At 37.9% G+C, this 26,151-nt stretch overlaps 1 protein-coding gene and 1 long non-coding RNA gene across 12 annotated transcripts in view; one reads left to right on the forward strand and one right to left on the reverse strand.

The window, feature by feature from the left end:
• The window catches only part of ADGRB3 (adhesion G protein-coupled receptor B3), a 626,613-nt gene that overhangs the window by 92,149 nt on the left and 508,313 nt on the right, over positions 1 to 26,151 (reverse strand). For all 10 annotated transcript variants that reach the window (XM_039531243.1, XM_039531244.1, XM_039531245.1 and 7 more), the window contains 3 exons: positions 17,841 to 17,967; positions 16,098 to 16,201; positions 12,565 to 12,667 (listed from right to left, as the gene is read on the reverse strand). In XM_039531243.1, coding sequence (XP_039387177.1) covers positions 12,565 to 12,667; positions 16,098 to 16,201; positions 17,841 to 17,967 — 334 coding nt within the window. The remainder of the gene's footprint in view (positions 1 to 12,564; positions 12,668 to 16,097; positions 16,202 to 17,840; positions 17,968 to 26,151) is intronic.
• On the forward strand, positions 7,985 to 24,769 carry LOC120401353. Of its 2 annotated transcripts, XR_005596392.1 has the most exons (4): positions 7,985 to 8,105; positions 17,852 to 17,916; positions 23,902 to 24,106; positions 24,330 to 24,769. It is a non-coding gene; the product is annotated as an uncharacterized LOC120401353 (long non-coding RNA). The 2 variants fall into 2 exon arrangements; XR_005596391.1 differs by having other exon boundaries at positions 23,902 to 24,769.

Raw genomic sequence — 26,151 nt, forward strand, 5'->3', positions numbered from 1 at the left:
AGTGAGGAAAGCAGGACCAAAAGGAGGAAAGAAAAATTATAATGAAAAAAGGAAGAAGAGTATGGCATGGAGTAAAGACAGAATAGAAGACAGATGGAAGAGCATGGGGGGTGGGAAAGGGGCTGTCAGACTGAAAGAAGTGATTCATCCCCAACCAACCCACAATTTGTTTTTCCAACATCAGATCTCTCTCACCCCATCCTATGCAAATCATGGGAACTCCAGCCCTAGGACTGATGGGCCTCCCACATACCACGTGGTAAATTGGCTACTTGACCTCTCCCCAGCCCAGCAATATAACAACTCTGTCTGCTCACATAGAGGATTTTCCTTTAAGGCAGGAAGGTGGGACTGGAGAGGGATACAGTGGTTTTGTCCAGTAAGGTAACCTGTCGCCTGAACAAGTTGGTCTGCTGTGCACCTGTTACATTATTTGTGGTTTGGAAGTCACTGGATAATTAAGGCTAGATAAACTCCATCGCTAGTAGCACATTATCTCAGCTTTTAGAATTTTTCCCCTTAAATAGAAACCATTAGCATATATAAACATTCCCTTTCCAGAGTGCTTTGAGCTCTGTTCTAATTTGGATTTAGTTACTTTGAAAGATAAATAACTATAAATATTAAATAGAACTCAACATTACACATAATGCTTAAAGAAACAAGGATGTCTACCATACGCTGAGAAACAGCTTCAGATTTAAAAAAAGCACGAACCACTGCATTGTTTTCAGCTTGTGTGACATCATGCTGCTTCCAAATAACACAATTATCATTGATTAAGTTTAGAGATTTTATTATATGCAAATTATGACTTATTAAATGATGCATTAGTAGTATTTTTAAGGAAATAAAATCCTCTCAGTTATTTTAAACGATTAACCACATAAAGCTCTGGCTCTCTGACTGGCTGAATTTCAAATAAAACATGAGCCAAAAAATGGTGAAAACAGCCCCCAGAGAAAACCATAACATTTTTTACCTAGGTTACGCATAAAGAGGCTGTAAACTGGGCAAAAGTAGTCCCCAGGGAAATCCCCAAATTTAAGGAGGTTCCCCAGATGGCACTTCTGGAGATATCCCTGGATTTACACATACATGCTGAGGCCAGAACTGTCTTTTTCCATCAGCATCTGGATAGAAGGTTGTGACTTTTCCTCTCTGATGTGGATTTCACTAGTTAGCTCACCTTTTGTGACCTGATTGTTGGCCACCCTTGAGGACCACTCAGTGAACTAGTTCAAAAAATGGATCCCCATTTTGCACCTAGTCTTGGCACCACTGAAGTCAATGAGAGCGTTCCCATTGGTTTTGATGGGAACAGGATCAGACCCTTTCTTAGCAACACTAGCCATATCAAGCATTGGACACCTCTTCGCCATCAACAATACTAGCTTCCACTGTACTGCTTGGTACAATTCAAGGTATTTATTTTGATCTATAAAGCCTGACAGTTTCAGTCCCAGTTACCTTGGAGACAACTTCTCCCCTTGTGCACCATTCACCAGTTGAGATCAGCAGCGGGGCACTAAAGGCAGGATGTTCTCTGTGTAGTTGAAGGTGTCCTCCTTTCTTTCCATCCCCTCATGCTTCTACAAGAGAGCTGATAAAGCTCAAGGGTGCTGACCTTGAGCGCACAATGCAAGGATAATGTATTTACTCAGGTGTTTCCCTAGTGGGGTGAGTGTGAAAAGAGTTGAGGCTTTTTATATCTGTTAATACGTTACATTGAAAGTTTGCTCAATTGGAAACACTCCCAGAGCTTTGAGGATGGACTTCATTTTTATCAACAACAATAATTATTAATAATTAATCCTACAATCCTCTCAAATGTATTTTAGCAGCTAAAATTAGTGAACCTAAAATGCCCAGTTTTAAATTATGCATATGTCACAGATGCCTCCTCTTGCGCAATCTTCCATACCACATTCATCCAACCTTTCCCAAGCTGATAAAGCCCAAATATCTCAGGGCACCTTGGCCATACTCTGCTCTATCTTTTAGGGTAGGAGAATTCCCTTAGTGTAGGGGAATCTTTAGGGCACAGAGGGGAATTTTTTTACACAAGGGACAGGGACATCTGTTTAGCGCCAGCACACCTTAGCTGCTGGATGGACTACTGGGGGCCATGTCAAGCCAGGCATCCCTGAGGATGATGCTGGCACCTTAGAAGCCAATCCTGCATTGTGACCTGTGTGAGCAGACTGCTGCATCCACATGGAGCCCCACTGAAGTCAGTGGGTTCCCATGGGGGCACAGAAATCCTCCATTGCAGATCACAATGATGGATTCAGATCTTTGTGTGGAGTCAGTCTCCACTGCTAGAAGTTAGCATGGGAAGGATTTTTTCTGTATTACCTAAAACTGTGTACCGTCATATAGCTCTGTTTATGTGCCTTAATAGAAGCCATTGAAAACAAAATTCCATATTTAACCACAAACAGAGAAACAGCTTGTTGCAGAAAAGTGTTACCAATATGAAATCAACAAAAAGGACATAGAAGAAATTAACTAGAGACTGCACTGAAAGACCAGTTTTTTTATGTACCCATAATTGTGCATTTTCAATGGCTTTATTTTCACCATCACTTAACATTCCTTCCAGAAACTGCTAAGCTATTACCTAAGCTTTTATAATGCACTTGCAGGTTTCTGCTTGGCAGCTTCTAAGGGAAAGCCATGGGAATCAAACAGTCTGAAGTATTTGCGATACAATGCAAACTTGATAATTTAATGGGGAAAAGGAGCCCTACTAGCTGAGAATTAGCAGGACCCTCATGGCTTTGGGGTTTCTTGAATTATTATTTTTAACTTTAATATTGCATAGCACTGAGAGGCGAACCAGGTCACAGACAGGAAATAGATTCATACAAACACAAGAAATGCTAGCCTCTGCCCCCCAGAGCTTCTTTGGCTCTTCCTCACTTATCACACACACACACACCTACTTTTAAAAACTTCAGCAAAGTCACTCAGGCTTCTAGTTATTCTTGAAAAGACATTGTCACCATCCAAATGATGCATCAATGTACTGACTTTTGTGACCATTCAGCCACAATGTGTCCAGGTCACATATTGCTGACAGTAGGAAATTCAGGAGGTCACTTTGCCAGACAACATACATTCGACAGCAGAACTATGCAGTTTTGGGGAGGCTTCACATCCTGCTAATGCCACTTCTTTGAAAATAATGAGCCTGTTCTAACAGATGTCTTCCTAGAAACAAAAGGGTTAATAACTTCTGCTTACTGAAGATGTACAAGAAAGCTTCCTGTCTTTAGCTAGGGAACACTTCCTAGCATTTAAAATGCCTATTTTATTAATACATAATAGAAAATTGTTTAGTGACTATTGTTTAATGAAGGCATACATATTGTTAAGATATTTATGGAATTGCATTCATTTTTCTCCCTAGGGTTTAAAAATCTGGTTGAAATACATTTCCACTGCTCTTCAGCAATTCTATGGCTTATCAGGATAGTACAGCCTTGTTGCTAAAATCAAAGGAAAATTCAATATGCTGATGGAGTGATCGAAAAAGATATTTGCTCAGTTTCTGAGCTCTTGCAAATTGGTCATTTGGGGTACAGGTATTGTGAAAATAATGAGCAAGTGAGTGCTGTGACCAGTTTGTGTACAGCATTAATGCTGTCCCTTATATTGAGGTCTAAGGCTATGATTTGTAGCAAAAATCACTTTGTTGTCCATTGTGGTGCAATTGCTAGGCCTTGTGAGATTACTCGGTTCAGTGGCACATTATTACTATTCTGTATTTACTTTAAAAGATAAGAAGTACCAAAATGAAGGTTTTATAGTGGTAATTAAATTGGTAACACTCAAGTCTGAATTCTGATTGACATGACATAAGAGGATATGCCGTAAAAGACAGAGACTTGAGAGCCCTCTTACATACAAGAAGTATAAAATTTCAATGCAAATAACAACAGATTATAAAATTAATCCCATCTTTTTAAAACCCAAGTTTCAGCAGCAGTTGGTTCTGACATATTGGGAATTGTTGTCCTGTATGTCTCAGCTAAGCTTATTAAGGATACAATTTTCATTCTAAGCCATTACCTAACTTCAAATGGGATTTAAGGAATAATAAATCCACTTAGATTTTCTTCCTTAAAGAAATTATTGAACAACTACAGTATGTTTCTGAGATGTGATAGTTATGAAATACAAAGACATACCATAAATTACATGCAGTTCTTCTAATGATTTCCAGTTATGTAATCACAGACTGATGGTAAAACATTTTGTGCCAACCTTATTCACACTTCCTTCCAACTGATGGACTCTTTCTTCCAGATACACTTCAATTTTTTCCAGAACAAAGAGATATTAAAATGTTTTTTCACCTGTTTTTAAAACCCACAAAGCTAGTGCAGGCTGAACTTTCTGACATTGCAGAAATATTATCAGTTTTAACAGCTGGAGGCCTTTTTTATTACAAAAATGTAAGTTTCCCTGCAGGGTTCTGAAAAGTCTCACCATTCCATTCATTAAGAAAGGCCATGATTATACTCCAAGCAGTGCTTCTTAACTTTAACTTTACAGTTTTTCTTTCACAATTATTCCTAGGACAATTTTCAATTCAGTTGCACAACTGCACATAATTATTTACCCATAAAAGTTTACTTAATCTAAATTCTGATAAAAACAGCAGAAGAGGAATATATCAAAACACTGACATTGTCAAGTCATTTAGACCCTAAACTGGACCTCCAGCGAATGGTTATCATTTGGTGGAAAATTTCCTTCAGATCCTAAATATCACTTTGACTTCAATGTACCACAAATTAACCAATGTAATAAATAAAACCAACTATTCCAACACAAAGTTATCTCATAACTCATCTCTCATAACTGCCTGCTACAAGGTTTCTTGTGCCTTCCTCTAAAGTAGCTGGTACTGGCTATTGTCACAGACAGGATACTGGACTGGACTGATCACTTAGGAATTTCTCAGACTGGATCAAACTATGTATATGATTCTCTCATATCTTTAATCTGCTGCAGCAAAATAAAAAATAATCAGGCATAAAAGGAACATTGATTAACTAGCAAGATCTGTTTCCAGAAGTCATGATAACTAACCAATCCAGTAAACAATCTCTTGCCATATTGGAATATGATCCATCTTCGGACCTGATTCGGTCAACCTTATACATGTATAACCTCTGCTACTTATTACTCAGGTGTGTAAGGGTGGCAGGAACCAGCCCTATATCTGTTAAATAGGAAAGGAAAAATATGTCAAGGAAATAATTATTTTAAGTCTCTAATCAGCCTATTTGCATAGTCATTGTCCATAAGAGTATTCTCAATGCCTTGACAACTGCAAGATCAGGGCCCTAAGAAGCTATTACTTAGATAGAAGAGTGAAAATCAAAAAATTATATTGTAAAAATGAACCTGACAGTGTTTAAGGTTGAAACTTACCATATGTTGTTGAATACATATAGAGACAATGAGGAACACTAAGGAAGTATAGAAGAAACCTAGTAGAGTAAATGGATAACCCTATTGCACCAAATTTTCATCTTGTGCTTTTAAATGATATTCTTCTAAAAGGACTTTATATTTTCCTAACATGTTTTGGTTTGTACAAAGGAAGAATATTAAATAACAGATTTATTATTATGTCCGTTTTCTATTGCATTAAGCCCAGAATTTATTCTTTTACAATGCATTATTTTACCAAAGGCTGTATTGTGTTTCTATATCCATTTTAGTTTGTGTTACAAATGGATTTATCTGTGTCTGTTGTAATATGAGGACTGGTAATCTGTGCCGCCCACAGTGGAAGACTAACAAGCAAAATGCTGCCTCCCACAGAAGGATGAAAATCACCAAATACTTGAATGCTGATTTATAATTATTATTATAATGGAGTCTATGGAGTCTGTTACTGTCATATCTGCACTTAAAAATCCTATTTCACCATTTTTATTTAGGAACAAAGTGCCTCCCCCCTGAAATCTGATAGTATGAATTAAACACATGAGCATTTAAACTGTGCTGAGCTTTACGAGTCTCATCTACCTCCCATTGACTACTTTGCAATTTGAACTGGAATCCAGTAAACAAACCCAAAAGGAACAGAAAGAATATGTGAAGCCAAAAAATAGGTAGCTTGAGTCATCAACAGCTTGCCAGAAACTACTCAAATAGGTGTTTGAGGGGATGAGCTATTTATCCTGAAGGTTGTGGGGGTGACTTCCAGAGGAGAGGTAGCAATTGAAAACAGGCCTTAGTGGACACGGAGAGAGAAACTCCATATTGGGAGCAGTATGATAAAATGTCTGTATGATGGGGCAATTGTGACCCTGAATCATACAAGGAAAAATCACTATAAAATTTCAGAATGCCTGTAATAAGATTATTTCCCCCCCTTTTTTGTAATGCTGTTTAGAATAGCTTACCAGAGCTCATAACAGGAGTCTGAGCATCACTGGTAGTATTTACACCTTTCTAATTTCTATATAATCTCTTTCTTGTAACATTAAAAGTCAAATTGGTTTACAGAATCCCAAACTGACTGCTACAGTTGATATATTTTGAGAAAGAGACCGCTTGGTGCTTTCAAATCAAACCTTCTCCGAGGCAGGTATCAATAGTGGGAGTGACAAGCTGTGTACTCACCTTGAGGTAGGAGAGAGCAATGTAGGGTCTGCTCCCCAGAAAGACTCCTAAAAGTCTCAGAGTAGTGAGCTAATCCACCGGAAGCTAACAGGTTTTGTCAGAGTTTGGCATAGGGAAGCAGCATTGTTTAAACAGGCCTAATACGTTAACAGGTATTCATTTAAGTGGGCTCCACTGCAGTTAATTGGTTCTGTGCTCCTGAATGCACAGCACATAGGCAAAATACACTCTGTTTGCTGGTCTTTGGAGCACAGACACATTCCAATAACATGGCTATACCAGCCCTTCAAAGAGCCACTGCATTCAAATTCCACACACAGGCAGAGGTGAGACTCACCAGTGAAGGGGTTAAAATGGCTTCCTGGTGTTCACATGAGTGGGAGGACCTATGCCAGATCCTCAGCTGGAGTTAGTTGGTTATGCTCCACTGAAGTCACCAGTTTAGGCTCAGAGTTTACTTCCTCAACTGTAAATTACCTTCTTCATTCATTGCTTTCTAAACACAACCTCAGTGTTGTTTTCACACTGTGTGTGTGTGTTCCAGCTGCCTGAGTTCTTGCCTGCTGTTTCTTAGCTGTGTTGCTACTGGTTCCTCTGCCTCCACAATAACCCTTTCTATAAGGTGGCTTCAGGTAGGGTGCAACAGTTAACATGGGCTAGAAGCAGAATTAATACCCACATGGATATCTGAGGTAATCATGCCAGATAAAGTGCTGCTCCCTGGTTCCACCCCTCCACAAAGACTCCTCAATCCCCTGGTGAGCTCTAATTACACAGCCAGCTACTTCAGGGAGTGAGGAGGGGACATGTTACACTGGCTCCTGCTGCTTCTGAGGTTTTTTCCATTGCTTTGTAATTTCATGGGCTTCAGGCCATGTGTCAGGGTGGAGGGGAGCATAAAGGCATCTATTTTGTAAAAAGTAGTAACTTAATAGCTTCATCCAGTCAAGGGATCTAATCCAAATTGGTTAATGATCTGCAACACTTTAGGCATGTTTGGTTTGGTTTCTAAGCCATTTTTCCCCCCTAAAGCATTTATGCAAACTGATTATTAGGTTTTTTTGTACTTTAGATGGTCAAAGAGTATATTCAAATCCCCCTCCCTACACATCCAATGTAATGCTCCAAGTTTTAACACAAAGCAGACTTTATGGCTGAGTTGTAAACCCATGTAAATAAGGGATTATCACCAAAATGCTGCAATAGTGAGCATCACAAACTCTAGGCTACAATTAGAGAGGATACAGAAAATTAAACATGCTGTGATCATCTACCTCACTCTAAAGGATATAATCTTCCCTTGATGGGCATACATACACCCTATTATGGATAAGTGTGCATGAAGGGAAGAGCATACACTCTGGAAAATGCACCTATTTCTCAAAAGCCACACAGATTCCCTTTGCGGCACCAATGCAGGGCAGTCAGATAACTCTGAAACATGGTAGAAACAGGTAAGATGGAAAAGAATTAATTTCCCCCACCTGTAAAATGTATTTTTTGGTTTGTTTAGCACAGTTTTCTTCCTAAGGAAAACAGTATTTGTTTCTCAGATGACTAATGTGTTTTAATTTACAATGCAACTCTGAATGAAGCCAGATATTTTAGTATATGCACATTCAGAAACTAAAAAGGGAATTTAGAAAAAAAAAATCAGGACAATACCTATCAGTACCTTATTGAGGGATGGGGGAAGCCTACTTGATGAGTTAGAGCTGGAGCATAATCAAGATTTATAGTTTCAAGCAACAAAATCCATGCAGTGAAGAAATGCAGCCATTTTTCTTTATGGCAAGGAAAGCAACTTAAGCAGATTATATGGAAAGAGTTACATGACATAATCAAGCCTTCAAATCACTAAAATATAGTTCCCCCCCCAAAATGGTAGTCTCTACCAAGCAAAAACTCAGTGTTTGTGTCGGTTTTAGGGACACTTTCTAGTATTTGACAAAGCACACATCTATTTGTCCTATTAGCTTATTTATGCAACGTGGCATCTTTACTATTGACTCCAATGGATTCTGAATCAGGCCCTTAATACCAGTATTAATGAGTTTTAAATCAGAATTGAAAGGAGTATCTTCAGCACACTAATCATATTAGAAATATCCCCATGTTTAAGTAAAGTAATATGCCTAATATTTTATACAGAACAAGTTTTACCTAAGAAAAAAAACCAAGAAGCAGAAAGAAGTATCAAAATGTTTCAATAAATTAACATGCTTCATATCTCCTTCCAAGTGCAACACTGATTATATTTAAGCAGGATACATAATCGTAGAAACTTTATAGCCTTTTTGAAAATTCTGCCTCCAACAACCTTTATTTCAAAACAGGTGCTTGAGAGAACAGGAGTCTCTACACATGTCTTATGCATGGTTTAAGAGAATTTTCAACAAGATTTTTCTGCATTTGGAAACTTCTTTGGAAAACATATTGAGACTAGCTGACCGATTCTCTCCTGTCTCCTTTAAGAAACTGCACAATATCTTTCACTATGAAGAGAACAAAGAAAAATGCTTTTCTGGTGAAAACAGCTATTCAATCCCAAATCTTCCAACAACCATCATCCTTTATTCCCCCCTCTCTATCTTAAAACAGGTGAAAAAGCTCCATGGCCTATACCTCAGGTCTAATGTCTGAACCCTCTAGTTGAAATACTTGAGAGGGAAGAATTTTTGCCTTTAAACACTGAGTATTTGAAATATAAAAGCTATTCCATCTTTGAAGAACTTAGACTACTTTTATATGGCCCTATCAGTACACTGTCCATTTTTGCCTGTGTGAAATATCGTGACCCTTTTTTAGTGGAAAAAAAGGACAGAACATACTTTTACAGAGAAAGTACAGTATTTCAAACTCACTTAGTCTTCATTAATTCTTCATACACAAAGAAAGTCAAACCATGAATAATACACTCAGCGTTAAAATACTATTGCTAGTTTTAATATGCAGAATACCTATGGTATATTTAAAGTAAATAAAAAAATAAGAAATAATCTGCACTTATTTAGTGCAAGAGTCATGATTCCTTTATTCACAAATTGCCAGTGTGCACAAAAATAGCCCCACAGAAGTACAAGTTTTTTAAAGTTGGAACAGTTTTTAAATAAATAAAAACTGGTCTGTAAAGTGATTAATGCAAAGAGAGAAATCTACAATCTGTAAACCAGGACAACAAGATGCTGTCTGTAATCACTGAATTTTCATTTTGCTTAATTTACACACTGCTCCAATTTACTACTATAACTTGGCCTTGACCATATCTAAACCTATCCTAAACCCAGATCCAGTTCTAAGTCCAATAATAAATGGAACAAGTGGGGCTATATAATGGAACATCATATGTGAACACCCTTGAACTTTGTGGTGTTGGGATTAGTACACAGATACTGATTAGTGGTGATCAGATACCATGGTGATGGTGGTGGTACAAAAGGAGAATAGGATAGTATAGAATTCAAACTTGGTAAATCAGGTCTCTCTCTCTTTACACAACATGAAGACAAGTCCTCTTATATTTAATGTTTAAAATGCTTCCCTTCTTCTCAAGTACCAGAGCAGCGACACCTATTCTCCAAGAGTCAATTCCCTGCAGTCCTTATTCAGGGAAATTTCTGGCTGACTTGAATGAAACCTTCTCCTGAGTAAAAACTGTAGCATTTGGCCCCCACACGTTTAATAAACTCCACCATGGGATCCTGTTTGTATTACCAGGGAATAGTATTAATATAACTCATATAAAAGGCTAATGTCAAAAGGTTTTTTCCTCTCAAACAATGGTTAAGACACAGATCTTTTTTCTATTTCTGCTTCTTCCAGATCAAATTTTCTCAGTTAACATGGCAAACTAAGATTCCCCGCCCCCCAGCTGTTGGCTCTGAAATCTAAATGTGGGGTCTTTTTTCATATATCAACATCAAAAATAAAAATTCTACCATGAAGAATTTAGATCCCGGGATTCAGCAAATCTCAAATGCTTTTCAGCATGTGTTAAGTATATGCTTCAGTTACTCTGATTTCAGTGGGACTTAAGCACATGCCTAAGAGTTTTGCTGAATCATGGCATTAGCTGGCAACTTTTCTGATGATGCATGGCATAGACATGGTGATCTTTGGAGCTACAGTATACTAGCTCTGAAGTGGACACAGTAGTAAAAACCAGTTTGAATCAGGAAACAAAGAAAAGAGAAACCTATGGCCTTGGAAAAGAGAACCACATTTTGCCCTTGATCCATTTAAGGTACTGGGTGTTCTGCACATGTATCAAGGACAACATATGGACTACAGAGAACATATATGGATAGAAAAATGTCCATTTTTAGAGCAGCTTTTCAGACCACAAAACACTTTAAAATGTAGACTTCATAATGTGCTCTTTTTCTCTCATAAATTGCATCAGAAGATCTCCATTCTTAGGACCTCTTATTCTCAAAAAGAAGTCAAGGAAACATCCAAACACTTTTCTGGAACTCAGAAAATGAGAGGGCTACTGATGGAATGACTAGGGCTGTGGCTTTCAGAGGAGTTGATTAGAGATTGCCTTGGTTCCAGGCTCCCCATGCTGGAGTGCGATTATCACCCCCTTAGCTAGGGATTCTGTCTAAACCAGGATCCACAGCCCTTACAATGCTCACAATCTCTGGTCCAACCTCTGTTTTAAGGAGCATGTTTTTTTCCATGTCACTTCCTATTCTTTTCTGAGAACAGTGGCCAACTACTGGGGATCTCTCCTTTCAGTTAAATGCAACTTGCTGTATAATAAAGTAGAATATAAAACGTTTCCAGTTAGTGTTCTGGGGTAAAATTTTCCAAAGTACTGAAATGACTTAGGAGTCTAAGTCTCACTTACTTGCAGTTGGACTCGGGGTCCTAAATCACTTGTGCACTTTTAAAAATTTTAGTCAGGCCTTTAGCTGCATAACTCCTCTTAAAGTCAATGAGATTCACATGACTTCCTTCTGCAGCACCAAATAGATACGTATACAATATTATATTATGAATTATTGTACAAGTATATTTTTTGAGGTACATTTTTCAGCATGTTGCCATGTGCCTCTCATTGACTAAGTGGAGATATTCAGCTAAATTCCTAAGCACTGATTTGAAAAGTGAATGACAGTAATGGGGATGGATGAAGGCAAGTACTGTCTGAAATTTAGGTTTGTTGTAGAAAAATATAGTATTCTGTTTTTCTAAACCATTTGAATGGTTTTATTTAATTTAAAACAACTGCTTTTTGTTGCTTGGAAAAGCTACCCAGCATCACTCAGAGATTTGTGATGACCCAGTACATAGAAGTGTCTACATATGATAAAGATAGTCTGAAACCACTAATAGTCTGAAACCAGGTTCTGCAAACTGTACATAAACAAGATGCACAAGGTTATTACTATTCTATATCCATTAGAAATCAAAGGTTTAATAGTTCTATATTTATCTAGTACCCACACAGCCTTGCTACAGCATCTGAGTATAGCTGCTTGTGCACATTTTCAAGAGTTGTACTCTAACTTCCAAGCAATTTACACTTGCCTTCTGAGTGTCAGTGTATTAATAAAAAGACAAAAAACAAAACAAAACAAAAAACCCCACAACATTGTAGCACACAATCCTATTACAACTATTATAATGAGCCAGAATTTGTGCTTTTGATGTTTTATGTCTTTGAACTATCTCAGCTTTGAAATTTAGTTATAAAACACACAGGTCTACCACAGAGAACACAGCATGGCCAAAGGGAATGATACCAACAGGGATTTTTGGAGGAAAAAAATTAGGAAACGTTAAATAATTTCCTTTGCCTGTTAATATTTTACCAAAAACTCTCTAGTTCTGTGAGAATGGATTTGTATCCAAATTAAACACAAAAAGATAGATATTAAAATACAAAGTCAATATAATCAATCATACCTTATTATGTGTCTGAGTTTGTCCAACCAGTATAAGAATATTTGATGAGATAATAGATAGGCAGAAATTAATTAGAATTATTGACCTCTCAGATCTGATGTACCTGTCCAAATAAATATAGAATAAAAAGGTTCTAAAGCCATTGAAAATGAAAATATTATCATAACAGATAAGCAACCATAAATACTTGAATGCAATTCTTAGAAATGTGGGTGACATTTTAAAATGTAAGAGCTCTGTTACCAGAATTTCAAGAGAGAATTTTCTATTAAACTATTACATTATTTCTCATTTGGTCTCTCCTACTAATACAAAATAACATGCCAGTTAGAAAAGTTTTTGTTTCCATTATATATTTTATAATTCCCTCAGAATGTCTCAAGACATTAAAGCTAGAGTCTATCAGTGCTTCCATTATAAGCTGTTGGTATTATTGATATGAATCATATTGATAATAATGTGACTGCATAAATTCAGCTTAATAGTAATATAATTTCTTCTGCTGTCTGCTCCTCTATGGGAGTGTTCATAGAGGGGCAGATCCACAGTTGGCATAATTCGAAATAGCCCCATTACTAAGGATACGGCCCACAATATGAATTAAGATGCAGTATAGTAGATCATAACATGGCAGTGCATTCTTAAACACTTACATTATTAGGATAATTATAACATAAATTATTTTTGAAGTTTAAACTACATTTACAAAATAATTTGTGTGCAGAAGGGATAATACAATAAGTCCTTCATCAAATAGCAAAGATAGCTGATCTTTGTACTGGTAGATATTAAATTATAATAGTGAGCATTACATATTCCCTGTTGCCAACTTTTGTTACATTATTCATTTTACAAGACTATTAGGAAAATAGTTTATAGGATAACAAAATAACTGTATCAACTGGTTTCTTAAAAATGTAAATTCCTCATTTTGCTACACCATGTTGTATAAGCTGAAACACACCAAAACAATGATGACTATTTCAAGAAACACGGCTACCCCTCTGGTATTATTGCTCTGGTTTTCAGACCAATCACTGGGAGCTGTGGGCGCCTAGATTTTATGAAAATTATGCAATTTATTTATAGCTTTTACTTTGTCAGTACAGCTCAGTTGATGCTATCTCTCCAGTGGGCCAGAAAGTCATGGGTTTAAACCCCATGTCGGGCCTTACATGCATAACCACAGCTGACACTTCAGGGCACAGTGAAGAGGGGTAGTTTGAGGTGCTGTGCTTTGGATAGAAAATAAATCATTGTCCTTTCTGCCCAGTTGTCTAATTACACTTTTCATAAAAAGAGTACAAGATAACCCAAGAAACATTCCTCCTATAAATAAAAAAGTATAATGCCCAAGGCTGTGTGTGATTTGGCAGATGAATACAAAAAGGCTAATGAATTTGCCTATATACTACTACTCTAACTTCTTATTAGAGATGGACCTGAAGCAGACCCAACATCAAACACCCTGGAACTATGAAGAAGCTCAAATTTGAACATGGTACAAGAACAGTTTTTTGCTACTCAATGTGTGGGTAGATTTAGTGCTCAGGAAAGTTAGGGGCCCACAGCATTGCCCTGAGCCAGGCAGATGATGTGCAAGCTTTCAGCAGCTTTGCTAATGCACCTGATTTCTTCTGATCAGCAATGTTACTATTCCAAAGTTCTTTTGAGCAGACACTGCTAATCCAGACAAATTGCAGGGGTTTTCTGCTAAATAAAAATATTTTCAAGGATGACATAACCAAGCCCACAAGAACCAAGAATCACAAAAGTTAGTGAAGGAAAACCCTTATTACATCCACTGTTCATCTTTCTGCCAGTGCAGGACTGTTGACTAAAGTGTACTCCTGAAAGCTTTGTTCACTCCAGCTTTAAATAACTCAAATGCTGGGAATATCAAAGGTCATTTCTACAGTTAAAAAGGCCTCACTTTTAGCACATTCTTCCTGATATAAATCTAAATTGTCTTTTTGTCAGTTTCATCCAAACTCTGTTTTTATGCCTCTCAGGTCACATTAAACAATTCCTTTCCCAGCTTAGAATCCCTTCTACTGGGAACCACCACTAATACATTCAGCCTCATACCAGGTCTCCATCAATGCTAGATACATCACAAGACACAGCAATAACCCCATAATGCACCCAGCCAATTCTGCAACTGGGGAGTTGGGAATCACTTCCTGAATCCATCTTATACTCAGTTTATTTCTTATTTATTTATTTAGCATTTGAATATTAGCCAAGCAATAGTGTTCTTAGTGGTCAAGTAGAGCTCCTGGAGCCCTCCACTGCATTTGGTTAGTGGACACTCCTCGACGATGTGAGTCATTGTTTGAGTTGCACTGTCGCTGCAGCTTGGGTTATCTTGAAGATCCCAATGGGGCTGGTTGGCTGCACAGAGGCCTGCCCAGTTGGAAATCGGTTAAGAAGGGGCCACTGACAATGTGACATGTTGAAGCTGGGCAGGGGGAGCAGTAGGGTCTGTGACGAGAAACTGATTGGTGGTCGATGTTAATTCCTTAAGACAAGATGGTTGATAATCCTTATAATATTTTATCCTGGCTGGAATAACCAGGTTTTCTATATTAAACAAAAATGTCTAATCCCCCCCACCCTCTCTCTCTCTCTCTGAGAGAGAAATTTAGCTATTTATTTTGGTAATTAAGCTATTTATTTTAGTAATAATGTGTGGCAGCATATTCCATTGGTTAATGTTACAGTTTCCATCCTTTTAAGCTTGATGTCTTTTAATTTCATTAAGTGCCCTTTTGGTTTTGTATTATGGGAAAGGGTAAATAGCTGTCCCTAGTTTGCTGACTCTGTCCCTCATTATTTTATATACTTCTCACTCTTCTTCCTTACTAACTAATCATGCTATTTTAAATCTCCCTCCTACTGAATTCCTCCATGCCTTTCAGTTGCATTTATGATCCTAGGGGTCCCCTAAGGTACAAAGCAAGTTCAGTATTAGACTGTGCCACAAAGTCCCAACCAAACATGTTTTTGAAGGCATACTGCTTCATTCTATGCCCTTCAATGAACGATGCAGCTGAAGTGTGCATAGTAGTCTGAACATCTGTGGACCTGAAAAACCTGAAACTTGTGTGACTTTCATATGTAGATTTTATTACACAGATACCTCATGTTCAAATGTAAATGGAGGAGAAGTGGGTCAGGAAATAGGCCAGAAGCCTTAATTCAAATATAAGAATTCACTTCTGGAGGAATCCTATAAAATGTTTATTATCTGTCTGACTACTGCACTGAAAGGGCAATATCATTAATACTGAAGAGAGGAGAGAAGATATGGACTATAACATCACCAGTAGACCAGGACAGACAAGCAAATCAATTACACTAATCGGATTTATTACAGATCAATTGCAGCATGCACTGTATAGCTATTTTGTTTAAAAATGCCTACTGTTATTACATATAGAAGATAAGAACATATCTAATGGCATCCTGAACTACTAATTTAATTCTAAACAATTGTGCATTTCCATTCAACCATGTCATCAATTACATACCTCCATAGTGCTGCATAGACAACTGCGAGGGTGATCAAAGCCAAGCATGAGAGACCACTGCCTACTATTAGGGTTACTGAGGGGGCGCCAGATGATTCCATGATCTGTAGGTTACAACAAACTACTCTGAGTAAAAACCATCTTCCAGAAATTAAAATGCCAGAAAAGAGCAATAAAGGAAAATGCCTAAAACAGCTACTGTATCACAGCCAGCCTTGGTAATATTAGGTATGAAGCAGACATGTACTCCTTCTAACTTAATTCCCAATTTGATCCATACATATCTCTGAGATATCTTTAATTACTGATGCCATCCAGAGAGGCCTTAGAGCCTTAAAATGTTTTATTATACCATTACATAATGTTTTGTAAAATAAAGCAAATGATGATATTACAACTTAGTAGGACAACACAATATTAATTTAGGTTTAAAAGTCACCCTAGTTAAAATTAATGTAAATACTTATTTTCCTTGAAAGGTAGAAATATTTTGAAAATAATGGGCTAAACCAATAGCTTGTTTTATTGACAGCTATTAAATATCATCCAGTACTTTATCATGTTCACTGCAGAATGACCAAACTTTAGGACTTTTAATAACTTTGTCTGAAGTCCAGTATTCTCACATGCTTAGTTTTCTTGGGCCTCTGATCATATAGAAGAAATGACAATGTAAGGGAACACAAAAATATTGTATGCTTCTTCTGAAGAACTTGGAAATCTAGAATTATTTAATCTGTGCTATTCTGAACTAATAACAGTTGAAAAATAAATACATGACCTTGAAAAAACAAACTTGCTTACTTGCTGTAAAACAATTAGTCTCAGACATCACTATTATGCATTAGGGATATCTGTGTGTATTCTAAAATTAACATGATATTGGCTAATGCAAATTAAAGGATTTAGACCTAAAAGTTTGGCAAAATATTCTATATGGCTTATCAATATGCTGTTTAAAAGTCTCAAGTATGCATTGTAAATTACATTGTATCAAGGTATATTTCGTCAACCAAACAAGAGCTAAGACTAATGTACTTTTAGGCCAGATTTTACACAGAAAGTCATGCTTTATTTCAAACACTTTGTTTCCAAACAGCTGAAGCTTACTGCTAAAAACAGTCACTGATCATACACTTCCAAAAAGAGGAAAACCAAATAATTGCCCTTTGGGGTTCAACCTCAAAACGATTTGCTTTTTAGACTATTTTTAAATGCAGTAATACCTAGAGTGGTTGCTTCTATATTTTATGTCACTCCTTTCCATGCAAACTTTGTTATTTTTCTTAAAGATGTCAACAGACAACACAGAAAACCTGTACTAAACATGTCCAATGCAGATCTGCAATCTGTTTAACTACCTTATCTAGGGTTTTCGTTCTACTAACAGCAATAAAACCTTCTACACTCCTCTTGAAAGGATAACACACTTGAAAAAGGCTGTTAAGTTGATAATCATTCAATATGAAAGTTTTTGACACATTTGCATTACAATTAGAAGGCCTTCCTATAAAATACTGAGATGGAAGCCGTCCGAAATTGACTAGGATTTAGTTATATCACAGAATCTGGAATTCATTTATCTGAGCTACTGTAGATAACAGGAGACTAACAACATTTTGCCAACCTTCAGTATTTAAACAATTCCTCGATGCAACGTCTGAAATCTACCTGACAGAGAAGCTGGACAACAAATCTTCCTGCTTTTGCATTAAATCTGGATTTTTTTTCTTTGTTACTTACTATTTCTCTAGGTTGCTGAGCCAAAATGGCGAAGGTAGAGAGACGATCACATAAGCATTTCGTATGGGATGCATCGGTAAGCACAGTTTTACATCCCTGGGTGGACCAGGTTCCCAAAGAGTCGTTCCTGCAAAGGAGAGAGAGAGAGAGAGAAATCGGGATAATTATGCTTGACGGTCAATTCCATGAAGCGAAAATGCAGTTTAATTGAGAGGCGAGTCTAGGGTAGTTCCCGGACAGAAGAGATCTACTTGTTGTTCAATAGGACTTAATTTAGATGCATCTCCAGCTGTACAGTAATGCGAGGGGAGAGGGGGAGAAAAGGCAGGGAGACGGCTAGGCTGCGTGCAGTGAGCTGTCCAGCGTTCTTCGTGCTGAAACCTCGCCTAGCTCTGCTACCAGCAGCCGCCTGGTGCACGGCCGGCCAGCCACTTCCTAGCCTCATCAGCTCACTGCAAAAACTGATCGGGGGTTGGGGGCGGGGGGGAGACAGGCTTGTTTCTTTTTCATACCAGCTCTATCTGTCTCTTGCGCCTTGTTTTGTGGGGTGGTCGTTAGCGTTGTCTCTTTTGTGTGCGTGGTTAGTTTAAATGCAGATGGCTTTAAAAAATGTCTGTCTAGGTTACACTGGTTGCATTGGAAGATGCCGGCTCTTCTGCTCTTCTGGCTATTTTTGTTAAGGGTGTGTTGTTTTTTTTAAAACGATCAGCCTTGGAAATTTCACCCTGGAAACGGCAGCATCAGATGCCTCCGACTATTGCCTTTGCCTCAGCTCAAGCAGAGGGACGGATTTCAGCAGAGCAGCCCACAACATCGCCAAGAGACACGAGTTCGCCCTCCAGACATCACTCAGCCCAACTCACCTTTCCCCATCTCCCTCCCCCCTTCCCTGTTTATTTGGGGGCAACAGTACCGGGCTAACCCCAAGCCAAAGGGGTCGTTTTAATAGGACTTTCCACCCTCCACTCCCCCCAAAGACTAAACCAGCCTCCGATTTAATTAGACATTCAAAATGCTCAAATCCACCCCAGCTGAACAATAAAAATGGTATCGACCCACGTTTTCTTTTTGCGGAAAGCGAAAGAGAGGGGAAAACCCCAACTCCCCTGCCTGTGAAACGCAGGAGAAAGGGCTCGGTTTCAACTAAATCAAGCCTGTTATCTTTACACAGGTCATATTTAGAGTATAACCATTGGTTTCTCCCCCCCCCCCCCATGTCTAGGGATCAAATGGAGACACTGCAGCTAGTAACAGCATGTGTTGTCAATTCTTGTCTATTTCACTCTAGGTCACTAAATGACTTGAAATGAGAAAAGGAAACAGGAAGACGGGGGGAAGGAGGGAAATAACTATGTTTAATTTTCATTCGCCGGGATCACTCTTCTGTTCATCTCTTCTGCCTCTGATAACCCATATGGGTGTGATTTCTCCAAGCCAGGGCCCTCAGGAAGTGGAAATTTGTGATTCCTAATTCCCATTCAGAGTACAATTCACACTATTCCACGTTGGCATCTTACGCCACTAGCTTTTTCAGTACCCAAAGGCAACACTTGTATCATATTCCCTTCAAATCAGTTTCACATAAAAAACAAACACAGACACAATGGAGGAATCTCAGATGAGAGAAAATCACCAAATCTCTAACTACTAAAGCTTTCCTTTAGTAGCCTCTATTCACACATTGTCCCTTGCACAAAGCCAAACAATTCTATACCAACAGCCACTTTAAAAAATGCTCATACATTTTATTTATACTATAATAAATTCTGAAACATATCTTCTGGTTCACCTTACAATTTTATTTTATTAGCTTTCCTTTCTCTTATCTTATTGTGGCACACAGTTAAGGCCAAATGAAGTACATTTATCTGAGCTGATTAAATATTTAAGACAAATGATAGCTTAAGAGAAATTGACATGTTTTAAAACATAAGGACAGTATTATTCACTCTGAATTTAGTACACTCTGAATTTAGTACACTGAATTTAACCTGTGTTTTGCATGCACAATGCATCAATTTAACACTACATCTTTCAAGATTGTTTCCAATGAATAGCACTAGTTGAGTTATAATAATAATAATAATAAAACCCGTAGTCAGCTATATAGACCAATTCTATTTAAAACAAAATAGCCCTGATCCTGATCACAATTAAACTGGTGTAAATCAGGACACTCCATTTAATCAGTGGGTCTGATTCTGCTTTCAGGAGATAAAGTCACAAATGAGTTGAACCAGTGATTGCAAATGGCTACCAATAAAACCACTATGTCACACCAAACCATCATGCATTCAATATATGTCACATATTTCACAAAAGAACGACACTAGAAATACTTTAAAGATTTAGGCTAGGATTTTTCAAAAGTTCTCAGTGCTGGCCTAACTTCTCCTGTTGAACTCAAGAGTAAAACTCCCATTGATGTCAACGGTAGCAAAGTTAGGCCAATACCGAGCACTTTCAAAAATACCACCCTTACCTTTTTTCTCCCTTTTGATGCAGGATTGTGATATATTGAAATTTAAACTATCACATATTCAGTATTGCCCTTCTTTCACCTCTTTATTTTGGGGGGAGAAATTCCACTTTTTGATGACAGCGAGACACATTTCTGTGGCAGGTTGATTATTTTGAGAATGATGGCTGTTTGAAGCTGTTTAGAATGTCAGTCTAAGTCTCTCAGGGTAGACAGAATATAATACACCAGAAACAATTATTTTTACTATTCAGTAACTTTCCATGCAATTTTATGTGATATACTTAAAAATATTCTCATTCTGGAAACAATGGGGCTAGTGGCTTAGATTTTGAAATGGGACTTTGAACGGTAAAATATTATGTAGGGGCATTTTTCTATAGTAAGATTAATTCTCAGAGGCACAACTGACAAAACTGATAACAGACTGATGATTGGGCCACATCTGATGTGCTAGCAACCACATTTTGCTTACCTGTACTTTTCTAGGTATCATGGCACAATATACCCACTTATTATTGATATGTTTTGCTGAAATTAAGGGTACTGCTGAAATTAAGGGTTCTATTAACTGCAGTGCTATTTTCTCTACATAAAAATGATTATAAAATTCTGCAGTGGCACTGCTGTTAAAACTACTCACTTAACAATGGACTTATTACATAATGTACACTAACTACCATATTATTCTACTCGGAGTCCTGGCCAATAATACAAAATAGGATGGGTTTATTATGGGCCAGCTTGTTTACTGTTGGTCCACACTGGTAAATAGAGAGACCAATAGAACTATCTGGGTAATTGATCACCAATGTGAACAAGAGGTTTACAAGCTGGCCCTGTGTGTGATACTTTAGCAATGTATTTGATGGTGGATAGTTGTGTTTTAAGGTAGGATGAGCAGCCCTTTACATTGTTAAATACAAAAAAAAATCTATGTTAGTAAAATAATATGGTGCACAGTTCAGTGCTTAGAAGTTAAGAAATGTCAGAACTAAGGTAGCTGGTGACACCTTAATTCACCCCCTTGTGCATATGTTTTATGATACAGTTTTTAATTACATGATCATATACTATTTTTTCCATAGGACCATTGCCTCATTCACTGCTCATACAGAGACGCATACTTTGCCTTCTTGGTTTCACAATTAGATCCTGCAGCAGAGGAACGTTGGAACTCAAGAATACTGGGTTTAATTCTATGTTCTGCAGGGAAATGTGTTGTAGTGGCTAGAATACCATTTGTATCTGTCCACACCTACTCTGCCTCTACCTCCCTGTGCACTTATCTCTCCCTGAGCTCCTATCTCTGCTCCCTCTGATTCTAGGTGCTGCTGGGTTCTATCATCCTTTTTTCTGATCTCTGCTTTTAACCTCTTTTGCATTTCAGTTAGAAAGATTCCTCCTCCTTGACACTGCCTTGATATTAGCAGGAGGAGCATTGACAGCACAGGAAAGAGTCTCCCTGCTCTCAGTTCTAGTGTCCAGCACCATAGTGGCCCCTGGCAACCAGGAGGAGCAACAGCAGGGAAAGTCCTGCTCAGCCCCTAGAATGGCACATGCTCAGTCAAGCTGTGGGACGGAACAGGCTCATTCTGGTTGATATGTAGGAGCTTTGTGGGATGGAGCATACTCAGTACAGAAGTAATGCTGAGAAAATAATGCTCAGAAAATAATGCTGCCAAACCATAACAAAACTCTCCTGAGCATGTGCAAACTACAATCTTTAGAAGCTTATCTCTTGGTCAAATTTTGACAGAAGTTCATGGGGATGGCAAAAGGTACAATGCCTTTTGCCAAATTTGAATTCCCTGTCACTACAGCTTCTCAGTGAAATCATTTTTTGAGGTTTTTAAGGTCGGGCTTGACAAAGCCCTGGCTGGGATGATTTAGTTGGGAATTGGTCCTGCTTTGAGCAGGGGGTTGGACTAGATGACCTCCTGAGGTCGCTTCCAACCCTGATATTCTATGATTCTATGAAACTTTTAACATGGGCAAAACAACATATTTTCCTCTAACCTCTTACTCAGAAATGGCTGGACTGTTTTTGCTGAAATTGGAAAATGAAACATAAAGAAACAAATGCCACTTTGGCCTGAAGCAGACACTTGGCATGGAAAATTTCAGCTGAAATGGTTAAAGTTTGACAAACTTATAAGCAAATGAAAACAGAGTCTTATAATGGAAAGTGTTGGACAATCTAAACTGTGGATATTGCTACTAGCTGCACCTATAATATTATATTGTATGATTGTTGCTTATATTAATGTATGTAACTTTCACTGATCATTAAATAGGTGCTCATGGAGGTTTATGAACTGAAATAAAGAAATATACTGCTTTTGATTTTTGCATTAACTCCTACTATCAGCTGAGATCAGTGCACATAGAGATAAGGCAATATTTGGTTTTTAGGTCTAGATTCTTTCTTTTCAATGTACTCTTCATAAAGGGTGGTATGTAGTTGTGAGAAGCACAGGTAAGGAATCATACTTCAGAATTGTGATCCTTCCCTTGCTCCAGAAGAGTTTATGGTCCTTACAAGTAGCAAATTACTACTTCCCCAAACCTGTCCAGCTGTGCTGGCTGGCACGTTGGGAAGAATAGAGCCAAGGCTCCACTCACTCTCCAATCCTCCCAACTCCCACACTGACTTAGGCTCAGAGAAGCCACAGAGAGACTTGGGAAGTATATACTTCCCCTTAAACCTCTGCATGTCCACACAGACTTCATGCACATAATGGGGCATGACTTCGTGCACGTAATTCTTACTGCGATCAATCTTCTGAATATTAATAGTGTACTACAACCAACTGGGCATCACTATAGGTTTTGCTAGTTGGGAAAAAAGATTAGAGGGCAAACACTACATGCAACAATATTACACAGAAATATTTTTGCAAAACCCTGGAAATTCAGAAGTTTATTCTCATGTAATTTATAAAAACGACATTATGGAAACATCAAAAAGAAAGTAAATATGTTGGACAAAAACATCTAATACCACATACTGCCCACTGAGCTTCTGGGAGGCCAAAAAAAGTAGAAACCCCTGAGAATTTTGTTTCCTTGCTGATCTCTAAATTGAAAATGAATCCTATTTACATTTTTTTTTTTGAAAAACAAATGTGCACCTGGACTGGAAACCAAGTTTTAGTCCAGTGTGATTTGAAACAGATGAGATACTAAACACTGAAAAATAGGATTTGTAGGAGAAACACTACAATAATGAGCATATGTTAGTTGTTATACTCATCCTGTAATAATTCCTGACCACCCTTTCACACAAAGTATGGTCCTAAGTAAAACACAGCAGCCTTGATCATCCTTTCCACTACCATGCACAAAGACAGTCAGATGCATCTAAGCTGGAGCTATGGAAGAAGGGAGTAATGACTCCATGGCATGATCCCACAGATGTACTTCTGCAGCTACAGCACAGAGCTGGAGCACAGCAGAAGAGAAAGAAATGAGGTGGGAGGATGACCACTTCTTCATATTTCTTGGGGCTGGGAAACATAAGATATTACCGACCTCCTTAATATTATCTTATTCTGACTATTTTATGATTTATCCCGATAGGAGTTTGGGAGCAGAGATCAACCATGATAGAAGGGAAATATGGCTCTGGAAGCAACTGTGCTGCTATGGAATGGGAAAGGGCTGACCTGGGCAGCTATGAAGAGGATGTACATGGATCTCGAGCCATGAATGGGATTTGAGAGCCTGTCTCACAAAGTATGGGGAAGATAACCCCTGCCATCTGAGGAAATGAACTGAAGAAAAAGTAAGGGATTGAAACTCAAGGAGTTTCCTGGCCCCTGCTTGGTAATTCCCATATGGTACGGGATGGTACAGATCCATTGTTATTAAAGTTGTGGGAACCCATGTTTGTTTATACATAATGTCAACAAACTATGGAACAGAACATTCCTCCCCTACTGTTAGCTGAGGGACACACACCTGTGCAAGGGGCATTTGATCCATAGTATTGTCTCTTTCCCTGCCAGGGCCTCTACAGAAGCTCCTCTACAAGAATTGCAGGGAGTCAGGACCTCACACAAATTTGGGGAACAGAAACATCAGCGCAGAAGACTAACAACTTTCCATGGCTTCATCTCTGACTAAACTTGTAGATTTCCCTGTAGAAAGTTGATCTGGACTTAATTCTATGCCTTTCTGCTACATGCATGCTGCCAAGGGGAGGAGGGCAACATGGGATGGCTTCGCCCTACTTGTGAGATCTAGGGTTTCCTTTCCCAGGATGAACAGAGGTGGAAGGTTGCACTTCCTTTCAACTCCATTCCTTCCCAAATCAATCCCCCCCGAGGGAATGATTGCAAATAAATTAGCATTGGTCAAAAAGGAGGAAAATATTTGTAAAAAAATTCTCTTTGTTTTTGTGGAAACATTTTGAAATTAAGTGTTTTTTGACCAGCTTTATTGCCAATTCCACAGAATACTTTCTTATCCTCTTTCCTGCTTCCTATTGTTTCCTCCACATGAGGAGATGATCTGGACATGAGAATATTGGTCATTATTCTCTGCTCTGATTGTTGCTTCTGTTACAAAACACTTTTGCTGTGTTTGTTGAGAGTGAAAAGGAGAGTATATAAAATACCTGATAATACTTAATATTGTGCTGAAGAATCAAGCTACAGAGAGATCACATTACTATTTTGTAAACAAGTACTCTCTATGTTGATGCTGGGTGATCAGGCTCATTTGTGACTCTCTTTATGACAGAGATTTTGCCTGTTATTTCTAACCTATGTGGTAAACAATAAAAGAGTCATGTAAAGGGTCTAGCTGTGTTAAAAGGAATCTGTTCTTATTTATATTTTCAGTGTTGAGGTTAGTAGTATTTCAGTTGTGATAGAAATAACACATTAATTAAATCAATGTTATACATTACCATTACAAGATATTCAGTAGAAGGCAAAAATATGGGGGTAACATTAATAATACAGTGTTTATGTTAAAATAGGACATAGGATTGGACAGAATCACCTGAATCACTGAGTCCAGTTCCCTACTATTACAGGTAACCACTTCATATAATTCCTTTCATAAGCATATCAAGTTCAATCTTAAAACTAGTTAAGTTGTTAGCCCCCAGTATTCCTGTTGGAAGACTGTTCCAGAACCTCATTCCTTTGATGTTTAGAAACCTTCTAATTTCTAGCCTATATTTATTCATGATTAGTTCTCATGAATGTATTCATGACCAGTTTATACACGTGTTCCTGTATTCAGAGTTTTATGATCATTTTTATTAGCTTTACTCTTCACAAAATAGGCATAAGCTTTGGTAATCATTTATTCAGATTATATAAATAATTTGTACAGATTTATTATGAGCTAGAAGAAACTTTGAAAACTGATATTTTCCCTGTGACCAACCTGAGCAATCTGTCAAATGTTACCATTATTTACAAGTATCCCTAGCAATAAGGGACCCCTGTTAAAGAGCATATTGCCAGGGGCTTAAAAAGATGAGGTCAGAAGTTCTTTGTAGAAAATAAAAATGGAGGGTTTGTCTAAGGCTGCAGAATAGCAGTAGCTTTTCCTGATGTTTTCTTCCAAATGACAAGGAGAGGAGCAATACAATCCTGTAACTGTTATATTATTATTAAACATTTTCAGGCCAGATATGCACAGCATGGAGGGGAATACATGTGAAAGAGATTGGAATGGGTGCAGAGTGAAGGGCAGAATAGTTGTTAGGTGATGGTAGTTCATTTACAGTCTGACTCAAACTCCCTTATTGAAGTAAATGGAAAGAATTTCATTGTCTTTAATCGGTGTTAGATCAAGACATATGTGAACAGT

Source organism: Mauremys reevesii, linkage group 3 (genome assembly GCF_016161935.1).
Source record: "Mauremys reevesii isolate NIE-2019 linkage group 3, ASM1616193v1, whole genome shotgun sequence".
Taxonomy (NCBI): domain Eukaryota; kingdom Metazoa; phylum Chordata; order Testudines; family Geoemydidae; genus Mauremys; species Mauremys reevesii.